A 27,027-nucleotide genomic window follows, 5' to 3' on the forward strand; every position below is an offset into this window, starting at 1 on the left:
CGAGGGGATTTCTTGGGACAGCTGGACCAAGGCTAGCCTACTCTGTGAAAGATCTGCCGCAACCGCCGAGCTGTTGCTGACCTGCGAGCTGCCGTGCCAACTGTCTGGACATTAATGTTACCGTAACATTGAAGAACTCTGCATTCTCATGGAGCAACAAACTGTCGCTGTCAACAGTCCACCGAGTTGCTGATCTGCAAGATCACCCATGATTTCAGACTGCTTCCAGTGATCTCCAGACTGCAGCCTACAAGGCCTAACGTACACTTCATTTCAAGTTTGGATCTATCTATCTATTTCTCTGTCAATATCCTCCATCCCCTGCCTCATTCCTCTTCTCGCCCCCAGAAGTCTGTCCCAACCACCGCGGCATTTAGTTTAATCTTAACTTTTTTACTAGGGCTGTCAAACGATTTAAAACAATTAACTAATGAATCTCATATTTTGAAATGAATTAGATAGATAGATAGATAGATAGATAGATAGATAGATAGATACTTTATTGATCCCCAGGGGAAATTCAAGTTAATGTAGATTAATGTAGATTAATCACGATTAGAAAGTAAATTTTCTCCCTAAAGAATAAAGCTTCTTAAGTGGCATATTAAATACAATATAAATCACAAAATTAATGAGTATAAGTAAGTATAAGTATACTGAGGGGTTAGGTGCATTGCTCAAGGGCACTTCAGCCGTGCCTACTGGTCGGGGTTTGAACTGGCAACCTTCCGGTTACCAGTCCGAAGCGCTAAACAGTAGGCCACGGCTGCCCCCGGAGTAACCACAAAGGTAAAAGTAAAACACTTTTGTATTATTTAAATGACAATAATGACACAGTAATTTTGTTTTAAAGCCTTCTAGTGGTGGGAGGGGAGGCACTGTTCCTACCCCCGACAGCAACTTCTATTACTTTCTATATGACAACCAATGTGAGTACGGCAGAAGTGCTGTTTGCCTTATTCAGAGTTTATGTGGCATCAAAATGATTTTGGAAACTTTATTTTAAGGTAAAACAAAACTCTTGAAATATCAGACAGAGACTTGAGTATTTGTATGAAAGCATTTTAATTAACTGAACCTTATATGGTAATTAGAGACACACAATAGCATCTCTTCTATCAGTGATATAAATCAAAGGTGTTACATTTCATGCCTGCATGGCAGCAGGTGTATCTGGTTGACATGAAGGATGGCTGACTTTGAAGGCCTCGATTTTTAATAGTGTCTGATTTAGCCTTTTGATAGTTGGAAACTGGCAGATGTCCACCTTAAACCTGTTAATAATAGGATTCATAACAAATAATTGAGTGATTATGAAATTTTTATTATGACAGATGAGACTGGTTTGAGTTTGACAAAATAAACATTGCTTTGTTTACCTCTCAGCATTGTAGACCTGAGGCACAAGACAAATGTCTGCCATGGATATCTGGGAGGGAATCAGTTGTGTTGTACATTTCAGTTATTGGGACAAAATACACCAAGTAGAGCTGATTCATTACGGATAGTTTCACAATCAGGGTAAGTGCTTTGTTTAACAAAGCCTCAAAATTGAAGCCGTTGAAATATCATTATTTATGTTTTTGTTTTGTTTAATCTACATCAATTGAAGGATAAAAATTGGATTGGACTGAAAGAAATGTCATTATTTACAAATAGCATCATCGTATATAATGTGTTTTTTATAGCACGTCTATGGAAAGTGTGTTGGACTGAACAAAAACTGTTTGACAGAAAAGTTAATCAGATATGATGTTCAAATTGTATATGGAAATTTTGTTGGTAGGTTGTTACTTGGTTTGCCGCATTTCTGTTTCTATTTCTTCTGCTAAATAAGTTCAACCAGGTCAGCTATATTTCTGAACTTACATTCCCATTAAAATCATGATGATTATTTGCTTTCTTCGACATCACAATTGTAACATATTACAGAATGTCCTAGTGTGGTCCAGTTTTCTGCCCACCGTAAAATCTAATGTGTTGAAGTGATGTAATGAAACGTGAAGTGGTAAAATGAAACATGAATTTGGGCATGAAAATGATGAAATCATTTCATGAAAAGGATGTGTTTTGTGCCAACAAGTGGTATGTTCTGCACTTCTTTTTCCAATTGTCAAGGTGCTCCCCTAAGGGCCCGTCCACACGGAGACGCTTTTTGGGTTAAACGCAGAGGTTTTGCTTCGTCTTGGCTGAGCGTCCAAACGAATCCTGTAAACGCACTGCCCGAAACCGCACTTTTTTGAAACCTGGTCCCAGAGTGGAAAAATCTGAAGCCCTTTGACGACGTAGTTAAGGCGGCAGGCTTGTTTTGCCAAGGCCTTGACTGCGGGAAACCCTGCATTGGGAGCTTGCTATGGCTAGCTGGGCCTCTATCCTTCCATCCATCCGTCAGCGGTGCTGCACTTGGTCGAGGGGATTTCTTGGGACAGCTGGACCAAGGCTAGCCTACTCTGCGAAAGATCTGCCGCAACAGCTCGGCGGTTGCAGCAGATCTTTCGCAGAGTAGGCTTTTTGAATTCGTTTGGACAGCGAAACCGCACATCCTACTTGCGTATCGATGATGTCATCGCCACACCTCAGCTGCCCTGGACTTGACACTATAGTACTGCCTAACAATACTAGTTTTCATACATGACACTACCTACGATTACACTCCGTAGGATAAATATCACAACTGATGCTGCGCAGCGCCGATAGCTTATTGACTTGGTGGACTGAACACTGTTTTTCCCGGTGTTTTTTTTTATGCATTCTAGCTACTGTCAGTGACGCCAGAGAACTTAAGTTATTAGAGAAGTGCGGTGTAAGTTTGCATTAATTTGTGCGTAGTGCCGGTGTCATTAATTTATTTTACATGTCTTACAACATAAATAAATGCATTCATAGTGAAGTCAGATATGAGCATACAAAGACGCTTAGAACTCATGTTAAGCCTATAGATGCGCACTAAATGCGAATGCGCGATATGATGCAAGCAAAAGTATCGACTGTTACTAACAAAGGTATTATAGCAATATTATAAATGTGGCGACGGAATGGCCTAGAACTTGGGTATGCCTAGCCTTTGCACTTGCGGTGATAACCAAAACTAATCGCGGACTATCCTACAACCAAAGAAAGTAAAGGAGATTATTTTTACCTGCGTTAGCCAAATAAAGGACGGGACTGCACCCTTCACAAACCGTAAAAATTAAGTTTATTCGTTTTACAGTGGACTACACTTGACAGTTCACTATAAGTCCACACAAACAATTCTGGTTTCCTTGCACTATCCATTTCGTCGTAGCCTATTCTGTCTGTTTGTATAGCCTACAGCGCAAGATTTGGTCAATTTCTGTAAAGAAACAGTGCCACCTATAGGCCTGGGATATGAAGTAACGTGTTGAGATGGATCCGTTTGGACGCAAATATTTTTGATACGGTTCCAGGGAAGACGGAGGAAAAAAAGATCGGTTTGGTATGTGTGGACTAGGCCTAAGTCTACTCTACACAAAATACAGTTATCCAACATAATTACATATTGAGGTACACAGACATCTATGCGGAAAATTGTCAAGCGCGTATCCTTATCGTGAAACTACTTAATCCATCCTGTTTAACATGGAGCTTCTCACTTACCTCATCCCCGACACTATACATTCCTGCAGTCTGTTTGAGGATAGGCTCCAGGGCTGTGGTGGTAGGAAAGGGATACACATTTGTGCATTATCATTGCTTCATTTCGAAGATGCATTTGTGAAAGTAAAGCATGCATAGTTTTCTTACTCATGATACTCAGGGCCAGATGTACTAACGCTTTTGCCACTTCAGGCGTATTTGTTTCGCAACGTGCGTGTAAAATCATGGCGAGGTATGTACAAACAGGCTGCACTGAGGTAAAAGCACAGACTGCCCGTCACGGGAGCTGAAAATGGCAAATTGCTGTCACGCTATCCAGAGAAATTCTTTGGTCACCTCTATTACCGATTTACGGCTCCCCCATTGTGTACATGTCTTGAATGGAAGTCAATGGGAGCTGTAAATCGTTAATAGAGGTGACCAAAGAAATTCTCCGGATAGCGTGACTGCGGTGCTGGTAGATGGACAGTTGGTAAGTGTTCTACTGTCTTCTGCAATAAACTCCGGGTTCGCTAACTAGGTTGTTAGTAGCCGTTTTATGTGTAGAGACCCTAAGCAAGCTACTGACGAGGTTTGGTGCCGTTTTGAACAATATTACTGGTTAAAAAAAATGCTATTTGGGAAGCGTTTCGCCTACTGCCCTTAGCTAATCCACTGTTTACAATTTGGGGCTATAGCATATACCAGGCCAAGCTCTATAATGCTTGATCAACAAAAAATAATGCAGAAAAACACCCTTGGGTCAATTTCCACCGGAATTACACTTTAAACAAAATTATATGGTCACAGCAGTTTCAATTTTGTTCTAAAAAATTTTTTCTGAATGTAACTGTATCACAGCACTAGCTCTTGTGTATATCTATTAAGTATCCATTAGTACATTAAAATATGATTTATACAAGCACTTCTAGTTAGGGAAAGTTAGATTTGTTTTCCGCCAATCTGCAAAAAAAATTCTTACCAATAGCTTTTTTTACTATGTGTTCCTGTAGGTGTCTAGTAACACCTTCCAATTTATCCACAGCCAAATCCTCGGGGAAACACCTGGAGAGCCCATCAAGTTTGGGGTGCCCAGAGGGACTGGGCGAAAATAATGAAAACATTTTGTTGACCAATATTAGCTTTTGAGATGTCTAACTAGGGGTTTTTAGGGGTGCTGAATCTATCCCAGCCATTAGTTTTGAGTAAAAATTACTCCAAGTCCATAAAAAGGTGCAGAGGTGCAGCATAGCACTCTCTGCGGGCATATCTCCAGACCAGAGATTGGCTACTGCTACAAAATCCATCACTAGATATCCTTGAGTGTGGATGATTATGCACCAGTCACACCAGATCCCATTGCACCAGACTACCTTCTGAAGTTTGTCAGCTGCAACTGTGTAGGCGTCTGTGACACTCTCAGGTGCTGCTGTAAAAAGCAAGGAGTCAAGTGTATTTCTGCTTGTTGGAACGGTCATGGTAACTCTTGCCAGAACATCAACCAGCCAGAAGATAACAGGAGTGAGGAAGTGCAGGGGAGTTGAGGGATGAGGTTTGTTAAATTTTAAACTGATTAAGAAAGTTTTGTTTTGTAATTGTTCAATAAAACCACTTGTTATGGATTTTTTATGGACTTGGAGTAATTTTTACTCAAAACTAATGGCTGGGATAGATTCAGCACCCCTAAAAACCCCTAGTTAGACATCTCAAAAGCTAATATTGGTCAACAAAATGTTTTCATTATTTTCGCCCAGTCCCTCTGGGCACCCCAAACTTGATGGGCTCTCCAGGTGTTTCCCCGAGGATTTGGCCGTGGATAAATTGGGAGGTGTTACTAGACACCTATAGGAAACACATAGTAAAAAAAGCTATTGGTAAGAATTTTTTTTGCAGATTGGCGAAAAAAAAAGCCTAACTTTCCCTAACTATTCCCATAGTATTATATTTAAGTATTTAAGATAAAATATCGTATTGAATTGCCACCTGTGCTGTGTAGCAGCAAGGGAGATGATGGTTCCTGAAGCTGTTATCCTAACCTACGAAACATTTAGCGCAGCTTTGAAATCTTCCGTGAAAATCTAAATTATTATGGTCTGGGTCCGGATAGGATCATGTCAGGGTCCGGACTCGGACCACGGTCCGCCATTTGGGGACCCCTGGTTTAAAGGATGTTACGCCCAAAACACACCCATGACTGATTAAGAAATATAAGAACAACCCTTTTGCATCCAGCGGTAATGTCTATAAACTTTACGCCTCTGACCATCCGTTTCTGATCACCAAAATAGGGCCCAATGTTAGTGTGGTATCATTGAGAGGTTTTAACTCACCTTCAAACCCACGCTGAATGAAATGGTGGGCCCATGAATCTTTCTCAGCACCAATCTTTTTGATCACATAAAGGTTCTAAAACATAAATATCAATTATGAACAAAAACGATTTATCCTTTAAAATTATTATAGTTAATGTAATAATAACAATAATAAGCTTTATTTGTATAGCACCTTTCATACACAGAATGCAGCTCAAAGTGCTTTACATTTGGAGCATGTAACACAATAATAGAGCAGAGTCAGTCATTCAGTCATTATCAAGAACATGTACCACAATAATAGAGAATAATCAGTTATTCATCTTCGTTGCTGTGGACGTTCATGATCCAATAAGCAACATATCAGAAATACTTAGCAGTATATACTGTATATATAGGCTTTGCTAACAAATGGTTAGGCTAACAAATGCTTAGGCCCCGTTGATGTGGATTCTAAGCAGGTTGCCTTAGAATGATCTTAGTATGTGACATGTTGTGATTACATGACTTTATATTCAAACGTTTAAAGAACACCACGACCGGAAGACTGGCAGCCTTAACCCTTTACCCCCTACAAACACGCCATATGACAACTGTGGCAAGGAAAAACTCCCATATTCCAGGAAGAAACCTTGAGCAGAACCTGACTTAATAGGGGGAGCCCATCTGCTTCTGGCTGGCTGCAGCTCTAATGGCAGCAGTCCAATGTAGAATAATCCAAAAATGTAGTCTGCAAGATAAGAGTTACAGTAACTAAAGGCTCTCGTATACAGGTATGTTTTTAGGTCTTTTTAATTTGGTTTTCTTTCAGTCGAGTTCACTCAAGGATTACTAATGAGCAGTACATGTAATCCTCGGATCATGTGACAAAGGCTGTTTCTCAAAGTCAAGGACGGATCCTTCAAAGCTGCTTTTTCAAGTTTTCAATGTTACGCCATCGAATCTTGCCAAGCACTGTTCCAATCAGTGTTCATTTCGTTGACTAAGACTATGACGAAAAATATTCGTCAACGAACCCTTTTCACAGATGAAGACTAAATAAAAACTTTTAAAGTCAGATATGATGACGAAGACTATGTCAAAATATAACTGACACTTTAGTCAACGAATAAAAATGAGACAGAAATGGACAGAAATAGAGATCCAATCAAAACTACTCTTTTTGTCGGACAAGTTGGGAAGAAATCCAATCAGAGCGAATCTTTGAGGGTAGGTTGATCTATGCAGAAGCAGCAGAGCCATTTAAAAAGCCGCGGCAAATGCAGGCATAACAGCTAAACAAACAAAGCAGCAGTTGCATAGGAGGAGAACAAAGACGAGTTTGCAGAACTTCGCACAGTTTCAAGGATGTTTTCACAACAGTTAGGTTGTTTACATTATATGCACAGACTTAGTTACACAGTTGTGACCGATTTCAGCTGTCTTTGCTCATTTCATAGTGACATTTGACCCAGTGCAGTCTGGCTCTCGTGATTCAAGCAGGCAGACCAGAAAGCACTGCTTTGAATGAAACATTTAGCCTATGTTTTAAAAAGAACACCCAGACCAGTACTGTTGACAGGAGCATCAATCTACTATTTCTGAATCTGCAGTAAGGAATTTCTGTTGCCTACCTAGCAGTTCTCACGTCTGACGTCCCACATAAGTAGCACCTAAATGCAAAACAATCTGGAGGTAGCAGCTAGTCCTACGAACTACATTTCCAAGCCTGTCAGCCTGCCTCGAGCCTGTCACTTACCAGCCAATACAGAAAAAACAAGGAAAAAAAGAACGGGGCCATAATAGCCAAACAGGAAATAGCACCTCTGTAGCTGGGTAAGATTGAACGCAACAACTAATGAAAATCGTTCACATGATTCTTCCGAGTGTTTCGTTGTACACACACGTTGTATGTCACAGTGGAAACCGCTGGAGCTCGTCACACTTGGAGCACAGAGTAAGTCGTCCCCTGTTTTAATGTTACAACAAATTCACAACTTATTTGACAGAAAAAATGACAAGTTGATTGCTGTTAGAGAATGTTGCCTACATAATTAGCATCTGTTTTTCAATGCTTAGCGTCATTGTAGCCTAAATTTAGCAACAGTTTACCAACTTGTGCTCTCTCCCTCACACACACACTCACACCATGCATAGGCTGCATGCACACATGCGGACAATTAATAATGATTTATACGTATACTGTAGAGAGAGTCCTGTAAAAGTAGCCTATACTGTTTGTGAAGCTGTCCTACTGTAAAACTAAACATAGCCTTCTGATAAACTATTCAGAGATGGACATCAGAAAATTATTCCTGAACAGAGGCAGAGGGAGAGGAACAGTGAGGAGAGATGAGGAGGACGAGGGAGGTATGATAATTGCCCACATTAACGGTAACATTAACATTTATGCTGGTAATAGCCAGTGCTGTGATTTGATCAATGGTTTAAATAAGTTTGCTGCATTTGCAAATGTAGCCTATAATAATCTACACAGAATAGCAAGAGTAGCCTATAATATAGTACAGTATGACCGTGACAATAATGATTTTGAAGCTTGTACTTGTAGGCTAGCCATTTATTTCATATTGCGCGCACATTTTAAAAAATGTTTTTTTTAAATGTATTGGGAGCAAAGCTCTAGGTCTAGAATGGCCCCTGTTCTTATCCTGGACTGTCACCTACTGGATAGAAAAGGCAACAACCTAGTAATTATGTGAATTAAATTCTACAACATGTTTGAATGGCCAAAAAAAGAAAAATCATCACATTACTTTGGTGTTAGGGTAGCCTACGCTGCACATGTCATAGACAGTGAGTGGTAACTTCAGTCATTTGCATTTATCATGCTAAAAATCTGACACCAGGCACTACGCTGATGCATGATCCAAAGAAAAATTATAATAAAAGAGAGAGATGTTGAACTTTATCTATAATGTTGGTTTGGCTCTTCATTGATTCACTCATCTGCCAAACTTGTTTTTAAGATGTTCATAGCAAAAATGGATACATGTGATTCATTTGGATTAATTAATCACAGTATGTACAGTCAGTGTTTTTGACATTAAGAATAAAATAAACATCTTTTGTATTACAACCGTTAAATCTGTGTCTGTATTGCATATTCAAACCTTAATGCCATAACAGACTGATGGATACTTCCAATGACTGCAAATTCTGGAGAAACATTTAGTCAACTAAGTCCACTGTAGATTTAGTCGACTAAAATCTGCTAATATTGGTCGACTAAAACTAGACTAAGACTAAAAGATTTCAGATGACTAAAATATGACTAAAACTAAATGGTGTGTTATTCAAAAGACTAAGACTAAATCAGAATTTACTGTCAAAATTAACACTGGTTCCAATGTCAAGGGTGCTTTAAAATTGGTATTGAGTTCTTAGTACTGAGTCCTTCGTTCTGATAATTTCTGAGATTTTCAAGGATGCATGTGTGTATCCTTTGCATGCTTGGAACACCCACAATCCTGTGCACACATTTATGGAAGACTTAAAATCTGTACTAAACAAGGCAGTTAACTATGTATTTAAATGTAAACATTGCGTTATTGTCACTATGTAAAGTTACCTAAATGAGATATGCGCTCAAATCATTTTGACAACTTTGAACTCTCCCACCGTAATTGTGTAAATAAGGCATTTAGTAAAGGGTATTTAAACATTTTCTAAAGAGAGCTATTGCGATCTAAATATTACACTTTTCTCTTTACAATTTTGCTTAATAGTTGCTGCTCTGTGGTTTATAAAATAGCCTCACATCATCACATACCCTTCACCATACCTAGAGATTGGCATGGTTTTATTTCAGTTAGCCTATTAACTTGTTTGATTTGCATTGAGCTCAATGAGCATAAAAATAAAACCATGGCAATCTCTAGTTATGGTGAAGGGTATGTGACGATGTAGGGCTATTTTAATTCCAAAGGCCAAGGGAACTTTATCAGGATGCATAGTATCCTGGATCCATGAAATAACTGGCCTTTCAAAATAAAAATCTGCCTGCCTCTATGGGAATTTAACATAGGGGTGCTAATACGTATGACCCCTGTATTTTAAGGAAGAACATTTATTTATTTACAAATTCATTCTTTAATTTACACATTTACATTATTCATTCACAAAGAAAATTGGTGTCCTTAAAGGTTGGATATTTTCTCATTGTTTTACTTAAAGTGTAAGTTCAGTTTAAATTGACCCATAGTCCTGTTCAAGCCCATAGGAAAAAGAATGAGACAATTTGGGACAACATAGGCCAAGTTATGGACAGGCAGCTAAAAGCAGACCCATGGGGCAGTGGGGAGTTACTTTCAGTTTCCGTTTTGATGCCCCCACTTTAAGGCATTAAGATCCATTTCCAAAAGATGATTTTATATTCCTCTTTTTAGTCAACTTTAGCAGAGGTGCCAATAATTTAGGTACTGTATAATTTAATTTAATTTAATTTATACACATGGGAGAATGACTGGTGCATTCATTGTTTTTCAAAAAGAAGTGGGCAGGAGGCATGATTTTTAATAACGCACACCTGCAGCTTCCTGCACATTGTGTGTTTTCCGAATGCTAAGAAGCCTTGCCTCGTCTTTGAAGGATTTGACTCGGCAGAGCTCATTCTACCAAGCATGAATCCTCGACTTTTTTGTGGGTTATAATAGCATGACAGAAATCCAAAACCCTTTTTCATTTGATCTGACGAAGCAAATCTTTAAATCAGACCTAAGCCTTCAACCAAAGACGCAGCAAGATAACACGACCAAGCACTCACTGATGCGCTTTTCAAGTCTCTTTTAAAGTTATTTAGAAGAGTATGGCTACGGATCTGAATAGTGCTATTCCCACTCTAGATGAGACAACCTGCATGCACACCAGACTGCGGTCACCAAAATGACAGCAAACATACAGACGGCACTGCATTAATAGGCTATTTCAGTGGCTAGTTGTTTACATTAGTTCCAAAGTATTTTGAGAAGTCCATAAAATAGGCTACAAGTTTTAATTTAAGGCGAAAAATAAAGTTGTCACCTTCTTCCTCCTGTTTTCATTTTTAATTTCACTGTTCTGCCAGTTGTGCACGTGAAAAAAACATTATGTGTAATGTAAATGTGAAAAGGTAAAAAATTGTGCGCATTTTCAACGATGTGCAGCTTGAAATGACAGGGAATATTCAATCTGCCTGTTTAGGTGACAGTCGCATTGGCACATCTGATTTATTTCCACATATAAATGAGGCCTGAAATGGACCTGAAATTATCACATTCCATGTGCTTTTTTTCTAATTTACACATTCGTGCTGCACATCAGAATTGTGCCACATGTGAGCAAAACCATACACTTGTGGTTGCATGACACATTTCTGACTAAACCAACACCGTCCATGTCGGAGACTGTTAGTGCCATACTCTGTCTGTTAAACATGATGCAAGCATTTCAGACATGGTTTTTGAAACCGCAAGATGGACAACCAATATTAATACTGTATGCGTGCTTACATTTGGTGTTAGGCCTTAATAGGTCATTAGATAACAATCTACTAATATGGGTGGTAGGCTAAGTTATAATTTTTGTATAAATAGGCAAAAATTGGTCATTAGGTGTCATGTCTGATATTTACATGATAAGATGCATACAGGAAAATTGCCGGTTTTGTTTCTCTCAGTCTTGCCTGTTGAATAGGGCTGGGCGATAAAACGATATGTATCGCAATAGACATGTAATCGATACAATAAAAAATACGCTCGATAGAACATTCGATAATTAAAAGCAACACACCCCTCTCGCCTTACGTTGTCCATAAATAAATAGGCTAAATATATCTTGCATTGTAGCTAGCTAGTATGTGCAACTCTACCAGAGTAGGCGATAGAAGTAGGCCTACCTCAACACAGACTCTCAAGGAGTCCTTGCCCCGTGCACACACACTCTCTCTCCCTCTCTCTCTCAACAGGTGCATCCCTCCTCAGCATGCACATGTAATCCAAACATTCACAATCGTGCAAGACGACTGGCTAAATTGCTATTAAATCCGGTTAGCATCATTAGCACGCTGCACGAATTTGTTCAAAACTGTTGCATTCAAATTGACTGCTAAATTCTATCATCTCAATCCCGATGCAAATGGAAAAGTATTTTCCAAGAGTCAAACGGGCCTGTCCCAAGGAGAAAAAGTATCCATTTGAACTAACCAGTAGACTATGATAAACTAGCAAATTAAGCTACTTTGTTTACAATATTTCCAGGCTTCAACCAATGCTGCTTTTAATTCAGATTTATGTGCACATTTATTTATTTGAGTGTATTTCATGATTGTGTTGCTATTTCTTTGCCCTGTTTGCTTTGATTGATAACTGAGGTGATTAAAATCAGAGGAGGGTTAAGTTTAAAATAAAAGTGTTTAAATTGAACTTTTTTTTTCCTTTTGGTCCTTATCTGAAATAGATTTTTTTTTTTTTTTAAATCAATAATTATCGATATCAAGTGATATAAAATACTTATATCGTGATACAGTTTTCAGCCATATCGCCCAGCCTTACTGTTGAATTTCAAGTCTAAATAATTAGTCCATTGGTGTCATTTGATACACCTATTTAAGCTCATGTTCATGAAAAAGGTAGCCTAATCCATTCATCCCTTTATAATTTACCATTAACAAACACAGCACATCTGGGGAAAGAATAGACAGACAGCAGTTCAATGTTGGCTGTGCATATTGACTCCTTTATGCTGACATTCTTGTACCACCGCAGGTTTAAATATACACACATGCCACTTACTTGAGACTTCCCTGTGGCCCTGTCCAACCTGACAGGTGTCCCACATTTTAAAACCCTGCACCGATGTGCTTGCATGAATGTGCCATTGTTGCACCGTTATTCCGATTAAATGGTTATTGTATATATCACACCTGATCAGATTACATTATTATGACATGTTAACAATTGGTCAAGTGTCCAAACCCTCCATGTGATAATGGCTATTGCAAGAACAAAAAATCCATTTTGCATGGACCCTAATAAGGAGTACAAAAAACCTTACTACAAAAGTAGTAAGGTTTCAGCAGCTTCGCTGCTTAGACCCGTAATTGAGGCTGACCTGCAATGGCTGGATTCCAGAAGCAATGATGTCACAGATCATGCGCACCTGGGCACGCTTTTTGAGGTCAGGTGGAAGAAGGTGAGGTCCAGGGCGCGTTTCCTCAATATACTGGATGATGGCCAACTAGGGGGAAAATATAATTTCCAATCATTGATGTGCATACTATTAATGATGGCTTGTAGGACATTCTTTCATAAGACCTGACAAAACCCATCATAAATCATAACTCATTTTTTTCATGATTTTAAGATTATGGCGTTCAGTCTTTGTTTAATGCTTTGTTTGATGACTTCCCTTGTCTTGTGTTTATCGCTCACAAGAAATAGATTAGGGGTGCTATTTTGCAAACTGGCGCATGGCAGAAAGCTAGTTATTTGCCCGGCGTTAAGTTAAATTCATATTTTACAAGTCTCTTATATTAAACAATGCGCCAGGGGGTGTGGCAATTAACAACCTATGGAGGGGATCTAGCGTGTTGTCTAAAATCGCTATTGTACACAACCTAAAACGCATTGTGCCACTGACCAAGAGAAACCTGGTCAGAAGTCCATGGCGAGTTGTTTATGTTATTTTAAGAGCGCATTATCAACAGTCATATGGGCGGGTGGACAACGCACCATCCTTCTATCATCCATGAACGCGCACCAGCACACATCCATGCAAAACATTACAAATTACATGATTAGGCTACAATGGGAAACATAATTAGAATAACGATATTACGAACTACATCTCACAATGAGTAGTTATTCACCAGCTTTTGATATGCAAATTGGTAATGACGTTTAAAATGTTAGGCAAGAGCACAGCTGAAGACGCACTGTCACAAGATATAAGCAACTCCTCTATAGAATAAACGTTGTTTTATTCAGTCATTCGAACATTATTAGGGTAAGTGTTGCTTTTTCCAGCCTAACCCATTGTCAGTCAATAGTGAAAGTAAATAACTGTGAAGAATGAACTGTTTTGTCGTTGACTGACACCACGGTGAAGTTAGTTTTACTTTGCCAATGAGTTCAAATAATAGACGAGTGCAAATGCGTGAAGGCTATACTATGCTAGGTTTTAGTAAAGCATGGTTTAGTGGAATAACTGTTCCATACAGTCTCAAGTGCAAGCAGATTCCTTCAAATGTACCACTAACTGTCAAAATACCGATGCACAGTTTGAAGTTGCGCTCCGCACAGATGTCCTTTTCATTGGTTTAAATGATGTTACGCCCAAAACACACCCATGACTGATTAAGAAACATAAGGCCTACCTTCTTGTCCAGTGCACCGGACGTTTCATAACGTTTCATACCTAAACCACACCCAATATGGACTGGACAAACCCCGAAATTGGTTTAAACTATTCGCCAGTGCGCTTTAGACTGTCATAATAGGGCCCTAAGTCTTATTGAGATCTCACCTGTTTCTCTGAAGGGACTAAGAAGAAGATAAGAATAGATTGAGAGGAAAAACTATTTTAACATGGTGTACTGTAAATAGTATCAATATAAATGTTGCTCTCATATGACCAGACTATATGCTGACAGTAATGGAGTCTTGCGGGGTGAGCATGCATAGAAGTCATGGTGGTGGAGTTCTTTGCCTATTGTTTTCTCAATGGCCTACTTGCACTAAAGTCTCTCAATCCGGCCTTTTTGTTTCCTGTGGAGCATTAACTGTGTTGTAACGGCATCTTCAGTGACGTGTGATTGCCTGAGTCCTAATGTCATGTGGATAGCCTTATTGGAATTATACTTACTGAAAAAAGTGTTGATGCATTCAATGCTTATTTCCCCCCTTTAAAATTACACAGATGTCTATCTTAATTCTTTGGAATTAAGTTAACAACTGTATTTAAAACTTGTTTACAAGAAAGATGTATTTCCTGTACTTCCTAAAAGATTCAGCACAAGTTTAATGTACCAGTTTAAATTTAATTTCACTGCTGGTTACTCCCCTGAACAAAGCACCCCAGACGAGAATCGTTCTGGTGATAGCCAGGCTAGTATTAACCTTCTCGTGATACAAAATACATTTTGAGCTTACATTATGTGGTTACAGTGATGTTTATAAGGTAGAGGGAGAGTCGTCCCTGATAATAATGTTATAATCATGTCATAAGAAGGAAGAGTCAAAAGAATAGGTCACAACAGAACAGTGTTAGTTCATGAGAGCAGCTTACCGACTGAGACAATGTCATGTCATCAATGGTCAAAGTAGGTACTTGCTGCATGGGGTTTATTTTTTTGTATTGATCTGTTACCTGAAAAAACAATGATTACTATCAGTTTGGGCATTGGCATGGTAACATTTTGTGGTATTACACTACTGAAACTCAGATAGATACTAACTGGTGCCCTACCTGTTGCCCACCATCTTTTACAAGGTTTACATTATTCTGGTCATAATCAATTCCTTTCAGAGCCAAAGCTGAAGAAACAGTAAACACATGTCAAGTGAACAGGACACATTTTCACATTCAATAAAAGTATTGTTGCAGACACAATAAGGTTAACGTAGGTTACAGTCACATCACTAACAAAGATACTTTAGTTTAACAAGATGAAGCATATCAGGATTCGCCAATGGAACGAAAATGGTAGTCCCGCCCTGCGCGGGACTGTTTTCTTCATCCAGCTCCCGCCTGCTCCCGCTAAATTTCTGACCACTCCCGCCCGCTCCCGCAAAACTATGCCTGAGCAATAATGGAGATGCAGGAGAAAACATGTCATTTTATAGGCTATTAATAAAGAGATTCATGGGGTTGTTTGTTTCTCCATCCTGTCGCTAGTGTTAACCTTTCCTGATTGCCTCGTTTCCGACCGTGGTCAGAAAACCAGGGGCAGTGTTGGGGTCGTTACTCAAAAAAAGTAATGTGTTACAAGTTACTCGTTTCTTCTTTATATTGTAATGAAATTACTTATTTATTTATTTATTTATAATAATTACTTATTATTGTTAATATTCGCAATTTCAGATTCGGCATTGGTCAGCTAAAAGTAGCCTAGTAGGCCTTCTTTCATAGCCTATATTAATTTTGTCACCTTTGCTAAATTTACCTTTTGTTCACTTTTATTTTACCGTGTGTGTGCTTTAACATCAGTACAGCTTTGGGCTTCATTCAGCGTTTTGTTCTTTCATTGGAAATTACTCTTCTACATTTGCTACCTGCTGCATCCTTTATGTTTTTGTTGTTTAGAAAACATTTGAGGTCTTGAGTTAATGCATTAGGTAAACATTGTTTGCCCCACATGTACAATCCACCAAAACAATCTGCGCTCCTGTCCTGGGGGTTGGCCATTGAGCAGTGAAGTGGGAAAGCCAAGATAGGCGGCTTCGCAGGAGGAGGTAGGGTTCTGGCCTGTGAATCTTCAGTATGATATGAGGCACCCAGTCCCTTCTCAGAACTAAGTAGGGTTAAGCAAACCTGGCCCAAGTTCAGTGCAACAGGGTGGGGCGAGGCCATTGCTTACCTCAGTGGGGGGTGCAGAGAGTGGGGATACTGTGCTCGAACTTAGGCATTCCAACAGAGGTAACTTCGGGATGCCCCCTGCACGGTTCGGACATTAGCTTTGTGGTCGACCACTGGTAAAGGGGGGAGGAAAATGTTGTGGGTGGCTATGGACAATGGTGGGTTGGGCTTGATTACTGGGTACTGATGTTATATTGTGTATATCCTGTATAATGTTTACTGGCTGATCGTTGATATAATGACCATTCTGTGTATGATGGACTGTACAGTGGGCATCGCTTTCAAATGGCCACTTCAGTCGCACATTACGAGGCGTGAAGCTGCGTGAAGCTTTAGTCACTGTGTGTGTCTCTTTCAGCCACTGTGCGTCGCTCTGCCACTGTACATCGCTCTGCCTGCCGCCCCTTCTGAAAAAGCTCGATTTACCTCGATTTAGGCTACTTGGGTATGGCTTAAGGCTTGACTACACGGTGGTAATGGAAATCGAAATTTGCTGTCTACATTATTGTCAGTGTTGGGTTAATGCAACTATGCAAATCAAAACAGTGGTGTGATAATTGAGCCAGTAGAGAAATAACTGAATAACAGAATTAATCTGTAGCCTTGGGTAGGCTTCTGCGACGTTTTTGAACAGGCTACGCTATAGAAGCTTAGACAACTATGACCCACGTTCTGGTTTCGTAAATTAATTTGCCCTACTTCTTGACTGCAATGTAGTCAATTGACTGCTTGACATGTCATTTTTATTTTTCTGTACAATAAACAAATACATCTGCTTTATGCCGCAGAATTACATTCATATTTGGAACTTACATAGTCCAATGCATCGTTACACTACGTTAGTGTTTCCCAAAACCATAGTAGCAACGAACGTTCGCAACCACTATCGTCAAGTTGTGTAGTTACAACTACACCTCTCGACCTGTGGTAGAATGCTAGTAGAAGCATAGTTCCAGGGATCTTCATGTCAAAGACGTCACTGACGCCAGTTATTTGTTTGCAAATTAATAATTATAAATATATTTAGGTTTCTAATTGATATTTACACTTCTAACCACCATACATCCATATTTTAAAATGCCCAAGGCAGAAAATACATAAATTAAAAGTCAATTTGCAGCCATGTGCACGTAAGTAAAAGTCACACACCTGCAGATAATAATAAGGTGGTGCGCACTTTTTGACGAGTCAGCTGAGAATATGTAGCCTTTGATTTTCATGGGGGGGGGGGGGGGGGTCCTTGTTCGTTTACGCAAACCAAGCCAAGAAGGCTGATTCTGATTTTGATAATATGATCTGCACAAAAGATAAACTTAGGTAAACAACGATGTCAATATTGTTGTCAAAATCTTAACCCAGATTCGAACTCTTGGACAGGGGACTGGTAACTGCTGTGCAACGGCGGTTGTCATCCGGCCTTAACGCAATGCGCCACAGAAGTATGTGCAGGTGCCCATTCACGTGCTACTAAACGTCATTAACCACCTTAGTCCAGACTACTGAAGTTTGGAAACTATCATGGTCCAAACTTACAGTACTATGTAAGTACTTCCTGTTGCCATGGCGCCGCCGCGTTCGGGCGCCTTTTTGGTTGCTCCGCCTAATTTGTGCTTATATTTACTCTTTTACCTTGTATTAACCCCTAATTTAAACAAATTTTTTGCACTTTTCCACTGCACTGATTACGTATGATGGCGTTACACTCAGAAACATCGGAAATTAATTGCCTTTTTTTCGGGATGTTTTAATCGACGATTCTACCTGGCCGACTGAGATTCTCCGAGATGCATCAGGGAACCATGGAGACGCATCTCGGCGCAGAAGGAAAAAACACAGAGGAAAACAAGCCGGGGCCCGTAACAGATTGAGGAATAGAGCTAGAGGCCTCCACTGCCTAGCATTCTTCTAGCCAATGTCCAGTCTCTTGTGAACAAGATGGATGAACTAAGAGCGAGGATACAGTTTCAAAGAGACATCAGGGACTGTAACATTCTATGCTTTACTGAGACATGGCTAACTGAACTTGTACCGGACTGTGCCATCACTCCGGTGGAGTTTTTCTCTGCTGCTCGCTCTGACAGGACTGAGGAATCTGGAAAATCGAAAGGTGGCGGTGTTTGCATCATGACGAACAGCAAGTGGTGTGATCCTAGAAATGTCACCGTTCTCTCAAAGTCCTGCTCGCCTCATCTAGAACATCTAGCGATCGTCTGTCGACCCTTCTACCTGCCCCGTGAGTTTACTTCGGTAATATTCAACGCTGTCTACATTCCTCCACAAGCCAACACAGATGCTGCGGTTTCAGAATTGCAAGAAGTGTTAAATAGAAAACAACACACGCACCCTGAAGCTGCGCTTATTGTGGCCGGTGATTTCTATCAAGTACATCTGAACCGGTCCATGCCTGAATTTATTCAACACATTCACTTCCCTACACGTGGTGACAACACACTGGATCACTGCTACACACAGTTCAAGAACAGTTACAAAGCTAAGTCTCTACCAGCTTTCGGAAAATCAGATCATGCCACTGTCTTCCTACTGCCTATGTACAAGCAGAGAAGTCAGACAGGAGGTCAAGCGCTGGACTGACCAATCGGAAGCCAGGCTACAGGACGCCCTTAGCAACGTTGACTGGGAGATGTTCAAGACGAACTCTGCTGACATCATTGAGTTACATCAATATGCTAACTGATTCCATCATCCCAACTGTAAAGATCCGAAGCTTCCCTAACCAGAAGCCATGGGTGGATAGAGAAGTGAGAACAGCATTAAAGACACGCACCATGACTTATAATGCTGGGCTTATTTCAGGGGATATGACGGATTACAAAGCAGCATCTTATAGTTTACGCAGAGCTATTAAAGATGCTAAGCGGCGCTATAGAGACAAAGTTGAAGCTGATTTCTTGGAGGGTGATCCAGCACGAGTGTGGAAAGGACTCCGAACCATCACTGGCTTTGAAAGAAAGTCGCCTCCTATGATGAATGTGAGAAAAGCCCTCCCTGATGAACTTAATGCTTTTTATGCTCGCTTTGACATGAAAAACACAGACTATATTGGACTAGCTGCAGCATGTGAAGCAAATGAGGATGCACCTTTCTGTGTCTCTGAGGTCGATGTGAGCAATGCCTTTAGGAGGGTTAATTGTAGAAAAGCTGCTGGACCGGATGGAATTTCTAACAGGGTTTTGAAATCCTGCGCTGCTCAGTTAGCTCCTGTGTTCACTTATATCTTTAACACATCATTGGCTCAAGAGATGCCTTGCCTCAAGCAGTCTGTTATTGTTCCAGTACCGAAAAACAAAAGTCCATCATGTCTGAATGACTACCGTCCAGTAGCCCTGACGTCTACAGTGATGAAGTGTTTTGAGAAGCTTGTGAAAAACATTATATGCTCATCCCTCCCTGCCTCCTTCGACCCCCTCCAATTTGCTTACAGAGCCAACAGGTCTACAGAGGATGCCATCTCAAACCTCATGCACACCACCTTAACTCACCTGGAGAAGGGGAATGGGAATTATGTGAGGATGCTGTTCATTGACTTTAGTTCAGCATTCAACACGATAGTACCTCTCACCTTGGTCACAAAGATGAAGGCCTTAGGACTGAACACCACCCTGTGTCACTGGATATTTTACTTCCTCACCAACCGTTCACAAGTGGTTAGAGTGGGGGGTCTGACATCTGACTCATTAACCATCAGCACTGGTGCTCCCCAAGGCTGTGTTTTGAGTCCACTGCTGTACAACATCTACACACATGACTGCAAAGCCAACAGTAGTCATACCTCCATCATCAAGTTTGCAGATGACACAGTGATCTTGGGCCTGATTAGTAACAACAATGAACAGCTCTACTTGGATCAGGTTGATGAGGTGGCACAGTGGTGTCAATCTAACAGCTTGACACTAAATATCACTAAAACCAAGGAAATGGTAGTGGATTACAGAAGGCAGCAGCAGAACTACAGTTACACCCCACTAATGATCAGCGGGCAACCTGTAGAGAGAGTCACAAGTTTTAAATACCTTGGTGTCCACATTACTGAAGACTTAACATGGACTGTTAACACTCAATATGTTCTGAAGAAGTCCAGACAACGACTCTACTTCCTTCATCAGCTAAGGAAATTCAAAGTTTCTACATCCATCATGAAGGCCTTCTACACTTCAGCGGTTGAGAGTGTTCTAACTGGTAGCATCATCACCTGGTATGGGAACTCCACAGTTAAGAGATTGTAGTACTCTGCAGAGAGTAGTGCGCTCAGCTGAACGTACTATAAGAACTCAACTCCCTGCTCTACAAGATATATATTCCAGAAGAGTACTCCTAAGAGCCCAAAAGATTCTGAAGGACTCTTCTCATCCTAACAATGGATTATTCCTAACGCTGAAATCAAGAATACGCCTATGTAGTCACAAAGCCAGAACTGAGAGACTCAGGAGAAGTTTTTATCCCCAGGCCATCCGAACTCTGAACTCACACTATACTGACTTTGCACACATTCACTCCTCAGCACTCATGACCCCCCCCCCCCCCACACACACACACACACACCTACATGACTTTTAGCACTTTTACATCCCTCTCCCTATGCTACAGACCTTTTATTTATTTTCTTATTTCATCACACGTCAAAACACACACACACACACACACACACATATCTGACTTTCTCCAACTTGCACATCTCCATAGAACTTTTTATTTATTCTTTTTTATTTCTCCTCCATCTATCTACCCATGTCCTTGATTGCCTAGCCTTTCTGCCCCCACCCCACCCCCATCCCCAACACACACACAAAAAAAAAAACACACACACTTACATCATCACTGTCATCACCTCACATACATACAGTACACTGCTTGCTACAGTAAGCCTCCTCTACATACTTGCTGCACACTGCCCCCCACCACCCCGCCCCCCTACATCCACAGCACATTGTCTTCAGGATCTTCTCCAACACACATCCTCTACATACTTACAGCACACTGCCCCCCCCCCCACTGCGCTCTGCAATAGTAAGTCCCTTCACCATACTTGCAGTACACCCCCCCCCTCTCCCCTACATACACAGCACATTATTTCATCAGGAAGCTTCTCCAACACACATCCCCAACATACTTACAGCACACTGACCCCCCCCCCCCCCCATCCCCAGCAGGCAGCAAATGTAGAAGAGTTATTTCCAGTGGAAGAACAAAATGCTGAATGAAGCCCAAAGATATGAAGGCATATCTAGCAAGTTGTTATTTTTTGAAGATGTAAATGGTTGGGCTATAGGCCTAGTTTGCAAGAAGGAGACATAAAGCGTGAGCATGTAGGGGGTAGGAGGATTACTGTTAGCGCAGGATTTATATAAAATTCTTCAACAGAAGGCCTGCCGCGAATGCAGGCTTGCCCAAAAAAAGGCCTGTGGTTTGCGCAGCCTACAGTAAGTAGGTCTTAGTGAGTTAGAAGTCCTCTAGACTTCTTTTCAGCTGTCTCAGAGGTGGAAAGTTGCGTTCGTTGGGGGCAAGGCCGGATTAACAATTCATAGACCCTTGGGAACAAATGTCTGATGGCCCCCCCTGCCCCCCAGCCAACGTGAATCGGTTGGTCAGTTAATAGGCCTATCGTGAAAATTTGTATTGCCATTTAAGGCACGAGCGCATCTGTGAGGCCAAGCCTCACCAAGTAGCCCGTTTGTTTACAACTAACATTACATTTAATTAAACTGCTTATAGGCTATGCCGAAATAGTTTCAACATTTTGAATATCAGTGTCGGGTGAATTAGGAAATGCCTTATGGTTGAAAGCTGCTTGGGATCCCCCCTGTCAAGCAATAACAATACAAAAAGTTAAAAACAGATGACATGATGGGCGTCACTGACATAATGCGCAAATAATATAGCCTAGATATTCCAATATATTCGAATACATGTGTTTATTTTAGAGGGGATATTCGAACGTCATTTTTGAGCAATTTTGACAGCCCTAGTTCATTGTAGGCTACGCCAATCGTCTATTAACACCTTCCACCTAACCCCGGTGAGTGGGGGTCGCTATAATGTGTGTGAAATAGCACCATTGAGTAGCCTATGCGAAATAGCCTTAAAATCGTTCCGGTGTTGTGTGCCTTCTGGTTTCTCCACCTACTGGTTTCCTTGTGTGTGCATGAGCTGCAGCAGTTGTCAGACATTCACAAACAAGTTGTTTTAGGCGGTTTGAAGTCGCTTTTCATACGCCATGAGCGCTCGGCTACATTACAGCCACTTGGACAAAAGACATGTAAAAAAGTATGTTTTGAAAACTAGCATTAAACTGGATTCGATCCCGCAAAAGCAACACACGCGTGACTCTCTCCATCCTGATTCTCTACTCTTTGAGCCAATTAATATGTTACGCGAATCAATTAACTATTGTAGGCTACCATTAATTAATAACATAGGCAACACCCAGGTAACATGTTGTCCAGGCTATCTGAAACAAGGGGTTGCCTCTCATCTACAACAACTGGTTACCTTGGGCTGCTACAGTCGTCAGTGCACTGTGCACAGTAGGCCTATGCTACTCTTTGTGGTTGATCAACTAAAAATAAAAGATGTATTTGGTGATGACGTTATTGTAGGCCTAATAGACCTAAATTCTGAGAAATCAAATGGTACGAGAAACGATCTACATAGCGCACCAGACCGCGATGTCTTCAAGGGTTGAATGAAGGGAGTTTGCAAAAATTAGTGTATTTTTCAAGTCAATAAACATTCTTAATTTTCTTTGTCTTTGTCAGGGAACATCTGACTTTTAAAAACCATAAGCCTGGTAGTCGCTCAGACAAGGAGTTATAAGATAAAGGCAATACCATTTGTGTCACCTAATGCAGTTCAGTGAATTAGCAAGATACCATCAGAAGGCAACAATCATAAAGCACAGTGGGCGCGCGCGCTCTCTCTCCCCTGCGCATAAAGCTGTCTGCGTGTTGTAGGCTAGATTTGCGTGAGTTCTTTCTATCTGCTTTACTTTTGTGAGTTGCGACCACCTAGGCTATGTTATAGACGTTCTATGAGGTACCAGTGTTTAGCTGTGTCACAAAACAATAAGCTTTGTCAGACTACTTTTAAAATGATATTCAGGGCTATATACATTTTAAACATTCGGGGCTGAAGACCGGACAAAGCCTTGCGTTAATTCTTCAGGTGGGAAGTGTCAGGAATTTTCATACGAGAGACGCTCTCATTGGTGGTTAGTATATGAAGTAGGGAATTGACAGCAACATATCCAATCACATTATGAGAGATGCTGAATTTAACATAAACTGCAATGTTTGATTTTAAATTAATGTAAATTTAGCCGGGACTGTAAGCTGGCACACGTGGGTGCTCGATGTTTTCAGTGGGTGCCCGAGAGACGGAGCACCCTGGGTATCGGCGACAAGCGTATCTCGCGGTTGCATCCATTACAAACAAACATGCAATGTGAACGTCTGGGATTGGGGAGAGCACTAAATACTCTTCTGAATAAGCACTAAGTCAAGCCTTTAAATGAAAAACACTCTTTAATAATCAAAGAAATAAACGCTAATGAAGTAAACTTGTGACCATCAAAAATATTTTATCGCCTGTAACTCCGTGATAACAGGACGTAACAGGAAGGCATTTGGCTGAGCAACGGAGGTTAATATGCTCTATATTTTGTCCAAATGATGTCTGTCTATCATCGTTGCACTCGGAGTAAAACAGAATGTTTAATTTGTCCTGCGTTTCTTCTACGGCTGCAAACGGGATTCACTCGCCGTTAACCAAATATTTCTTTATTAGGGCAGGGCAGGCATATTTCTTGCTATTAAATGGACAAATTGGACAAGAGGTTTTTTCTTAAAAGTTTATACTTTTTGAGAAATAGGGGATTAAAAATGTCAAAAAGCTCATTTTTCCCCCATAGACTTGTATGGCTGCGATGTCATAATGGCCTAAAGGCAGCTGCGCTTGTTAAGCTCCCAGAGTAGTTCCCGGGCTAATCAGAACACTGGCACAGGTGTCACCTGTGAAGTCTCAGCTTCTAATGCATACAATCTGGTGCTCCCTAGAACTACACATCCTGTTTAAGTGTTTCCCGTGTGTCAAAATAAAAAAAAAAGTCACAGCCATAGCTCATGCTTTACGCATTATATCTCCAGAATCGCTTGACGCATATGCTTCAAATTTGGTACAAGTGTTTGTATGGACTCAAAGATGAAGTGAGTTGATGTTGGAGGTCAAAGGTCAAGTCCATGAATACTCTGAGCGCGATATCTCAAGAATGCCTTGACATACATGCCTGAAATTTGGTATGAGTGTTTGTTTGGACTCAAAGATGAGGAGAATTGATGTTGGAGGTCAAAGGTCAAATGTCAAGGTCAAAAACACTTTAAGTGTTGTATCTCAAGAACGCAAGAACGTTTTTTTGGTACGAGGGTTTGTATGAACTCAAAGATTAAGTGATTCAATGGTTTTTTTTTTTTTTATATCAGGAATCTCCCCACCAACATTAAGCCAGCAGCTTTCCATCCACTATTGTAATTCCTCTGGCATTACATTTCTAGTTACATATTGAGCACTTTACACATTAATTGTTTATGGTGGCTAACTTGCACTTTACAGGTTCGACTTAATGTTTATTCAGTATAGTAGACTAGACCTAGTATTCTCTACCATCCCAGACTTTCATATCGCATGCTTGTTTGCATTGAAAAGCAAAACATAGTGACATGCACGAGATGTATAGCCCTGCAACAATCTATCTAAAATAACACCTTTTGGGAGTACCATTCATGATATGTCGTCTAGTAAAATGTTGAAGTTGTGGGAAGTTTATATGGCTTAAACTGTAGGCCTATGTTTCATTCGTCCCCTTATGGTGTTTCAACTATTAGTATTGTTTCAACTGTCCCGACCAGGAAGGACGAATGAAACATTACGCACGTCCCACTTTTGCTGTATTAATAATTCCTGAACGGTTTTGTTCAAAGCTAAAAATGCATTTGTATTTGACAGAGGACACAGATGTAGGTTGCTACCAAATATTAGCTGTCAGTGTGGTACGATCGCTTTGTAAATTACGTTTAATTAAAAAGTGTTACAACTGTCCCGGCTCTTCCCTAAAGATCCGTAAACAAAGTCCATTAGTTGGTTTGTTCTTTCAGTTGAGATCTTTGCTGGCATGTACGGTAGGGGCTAAACTAGCCTATGCCTACTCGTAAGCGAATTAAAGGTCCAGCCACACACCCGATTGACCACCACTGAAAACAACGTAGCCGCCTACGTGAAGAATATTTATTTTAGTTGCAACTTTAAACCCGAAACTGATCCGACACAGTGGTTTCCAAATTACGTGGGTGCCCAGGCTACTTACCAATGCGAACCCTCCAAGAGCATGAGCTTCTGAAGTATCCATGAAGGACAGGCTGAAAGACAAAACAGCGTCCATGCATCATTTTAATTGGACATGACCCATATAGGAATTTTGCTATAATTCGATAGGCAATTATTTCACCTTAGTTGAAGTTGCCATTTGTAGAAACGCCGAATCCTACTGCTTGCAGCATGCAGCACATTCAATATTCAGGTCTGTAGCCTACAGCCTAACCAATCGGAGGGGATTGCCGAGATCCTCCTCTCATCTGGAAATCATGACTTCGCATTTTTGAAAATTGTCCATTTGCCCACCAAAACCCTTCCAGCTGCCACATGCTGAAGATAGGTTTACAAAAATAAACTAGCCTACAGGTTGCTATCTCTATCTTGTTATAGTCTGAATATATATAGACACCTCAGTGCTTCTTGGAAGGAAAATTATGATGCACCACATTTTGATATTCTGATGTGGTGGATGAAAGACCAAAAGACTGCCCCTGAGAAGAAGTATGAGCAAAAAGGCTACTGGAGTGTTGTCGGCGCGCACCACTTGCCTACTGTCTCACTCTCACGGCACTCACCTATGCCACTTGCCTATACTATCCCTCAACACTCGGCCTACTATCCCAGGCACTCGCCTATATTAGCGGAGAGATTTTATTTTCAATTGTCAAAAGTAGTCAAAGCCCACATAATGGTCTCTTCACTAAGTCACACTTGTTTTATATTTACTTTTTAGATTTACTTGAATACTGTGTAATGAAGGCTACCTGGGCCTGAACTTGAAACAAAAATAGGCCTATAATTATTAGCACTAGGCTACTTTTTGTATTGGTTTTATAAGAGGTTTGTGAAATTTGCACCAAAAGTTCTGTATTTTGACTGAAATTGTCTTTGCTTTCTGATTCCTTAAAATCATGGGTGGTAAACAGCATCATTTTCTGGGGCCATGCAAACCTGTAGGCTATTACTACTAGTGTGGAATTATTCTACAATATTCACTCATCATGACCATCCAAGTCAATCTACTGCAGTAATTCCTTTCTCAACCAGTAGAAAATGCAGAACACCTGATTATGCATGGAAAAAAAAAACATAGGCCTTACATTAGTCTACATATCATCTACATATCGTCTATAGTCTACAGATCGTCTATTGTCTAAATAATTAATAATTAATCCGATACATAATT

General features: G+C 40.5%; 1 protein-coding gene across 1 annotated transcript; it reads right to left on the minus strand.

Annotated features, from left to right (window-relative positions):
• Nucleotides 1-1,046: 1,046 nt before the first annotated feature.
• Nucleotides 1,047-26,308, minus strand: gstz1 (glutathione S-transferase zeta 1). Its single transcript, XM_042091421.1, has 9 exons — nt 25,975-26,308; nt 25,834-25,885; nt 15,351-15,418; nt 15,171-15,251; nt 12,996-13,121; nt 5,928-6,003; nt 3,619-3,671; nt 1,380-1,429; nt 1,047-1,274 (listed from the first exon to the last, which is right to left on the minus strand). The coding sequence occupies exons 1-9, from the start codon at nt 25,990-25,992 to the stop codon at nt 1,148-1,150; spliced, it is 651 nt and encodes a 216-aa protein (XP_041947355.1). The 5' UTR covers nt 25,993-26,308; the 3' UTR covers nt 1,047-1,147.
• Between the last annotated feature and the right edge of the window lie 719 nt (nt 26,309-27,027).

The sequence above is a fragment of the Alosa sapidissima genome, chromosome 5 (genome assembly GCF_018492685.1).
Source record: "Alosa sapidissima isolate fAloSap1 chromosome 5, fAloSap1.pri, whole genome shotgun sequence".
Taxonomy (NCBI): Eukaryota; Metazoa; Chordata; class Actinopteri; order Clupeiformes; family Clupeidae; genus Alosa; species Alosa sapidissima.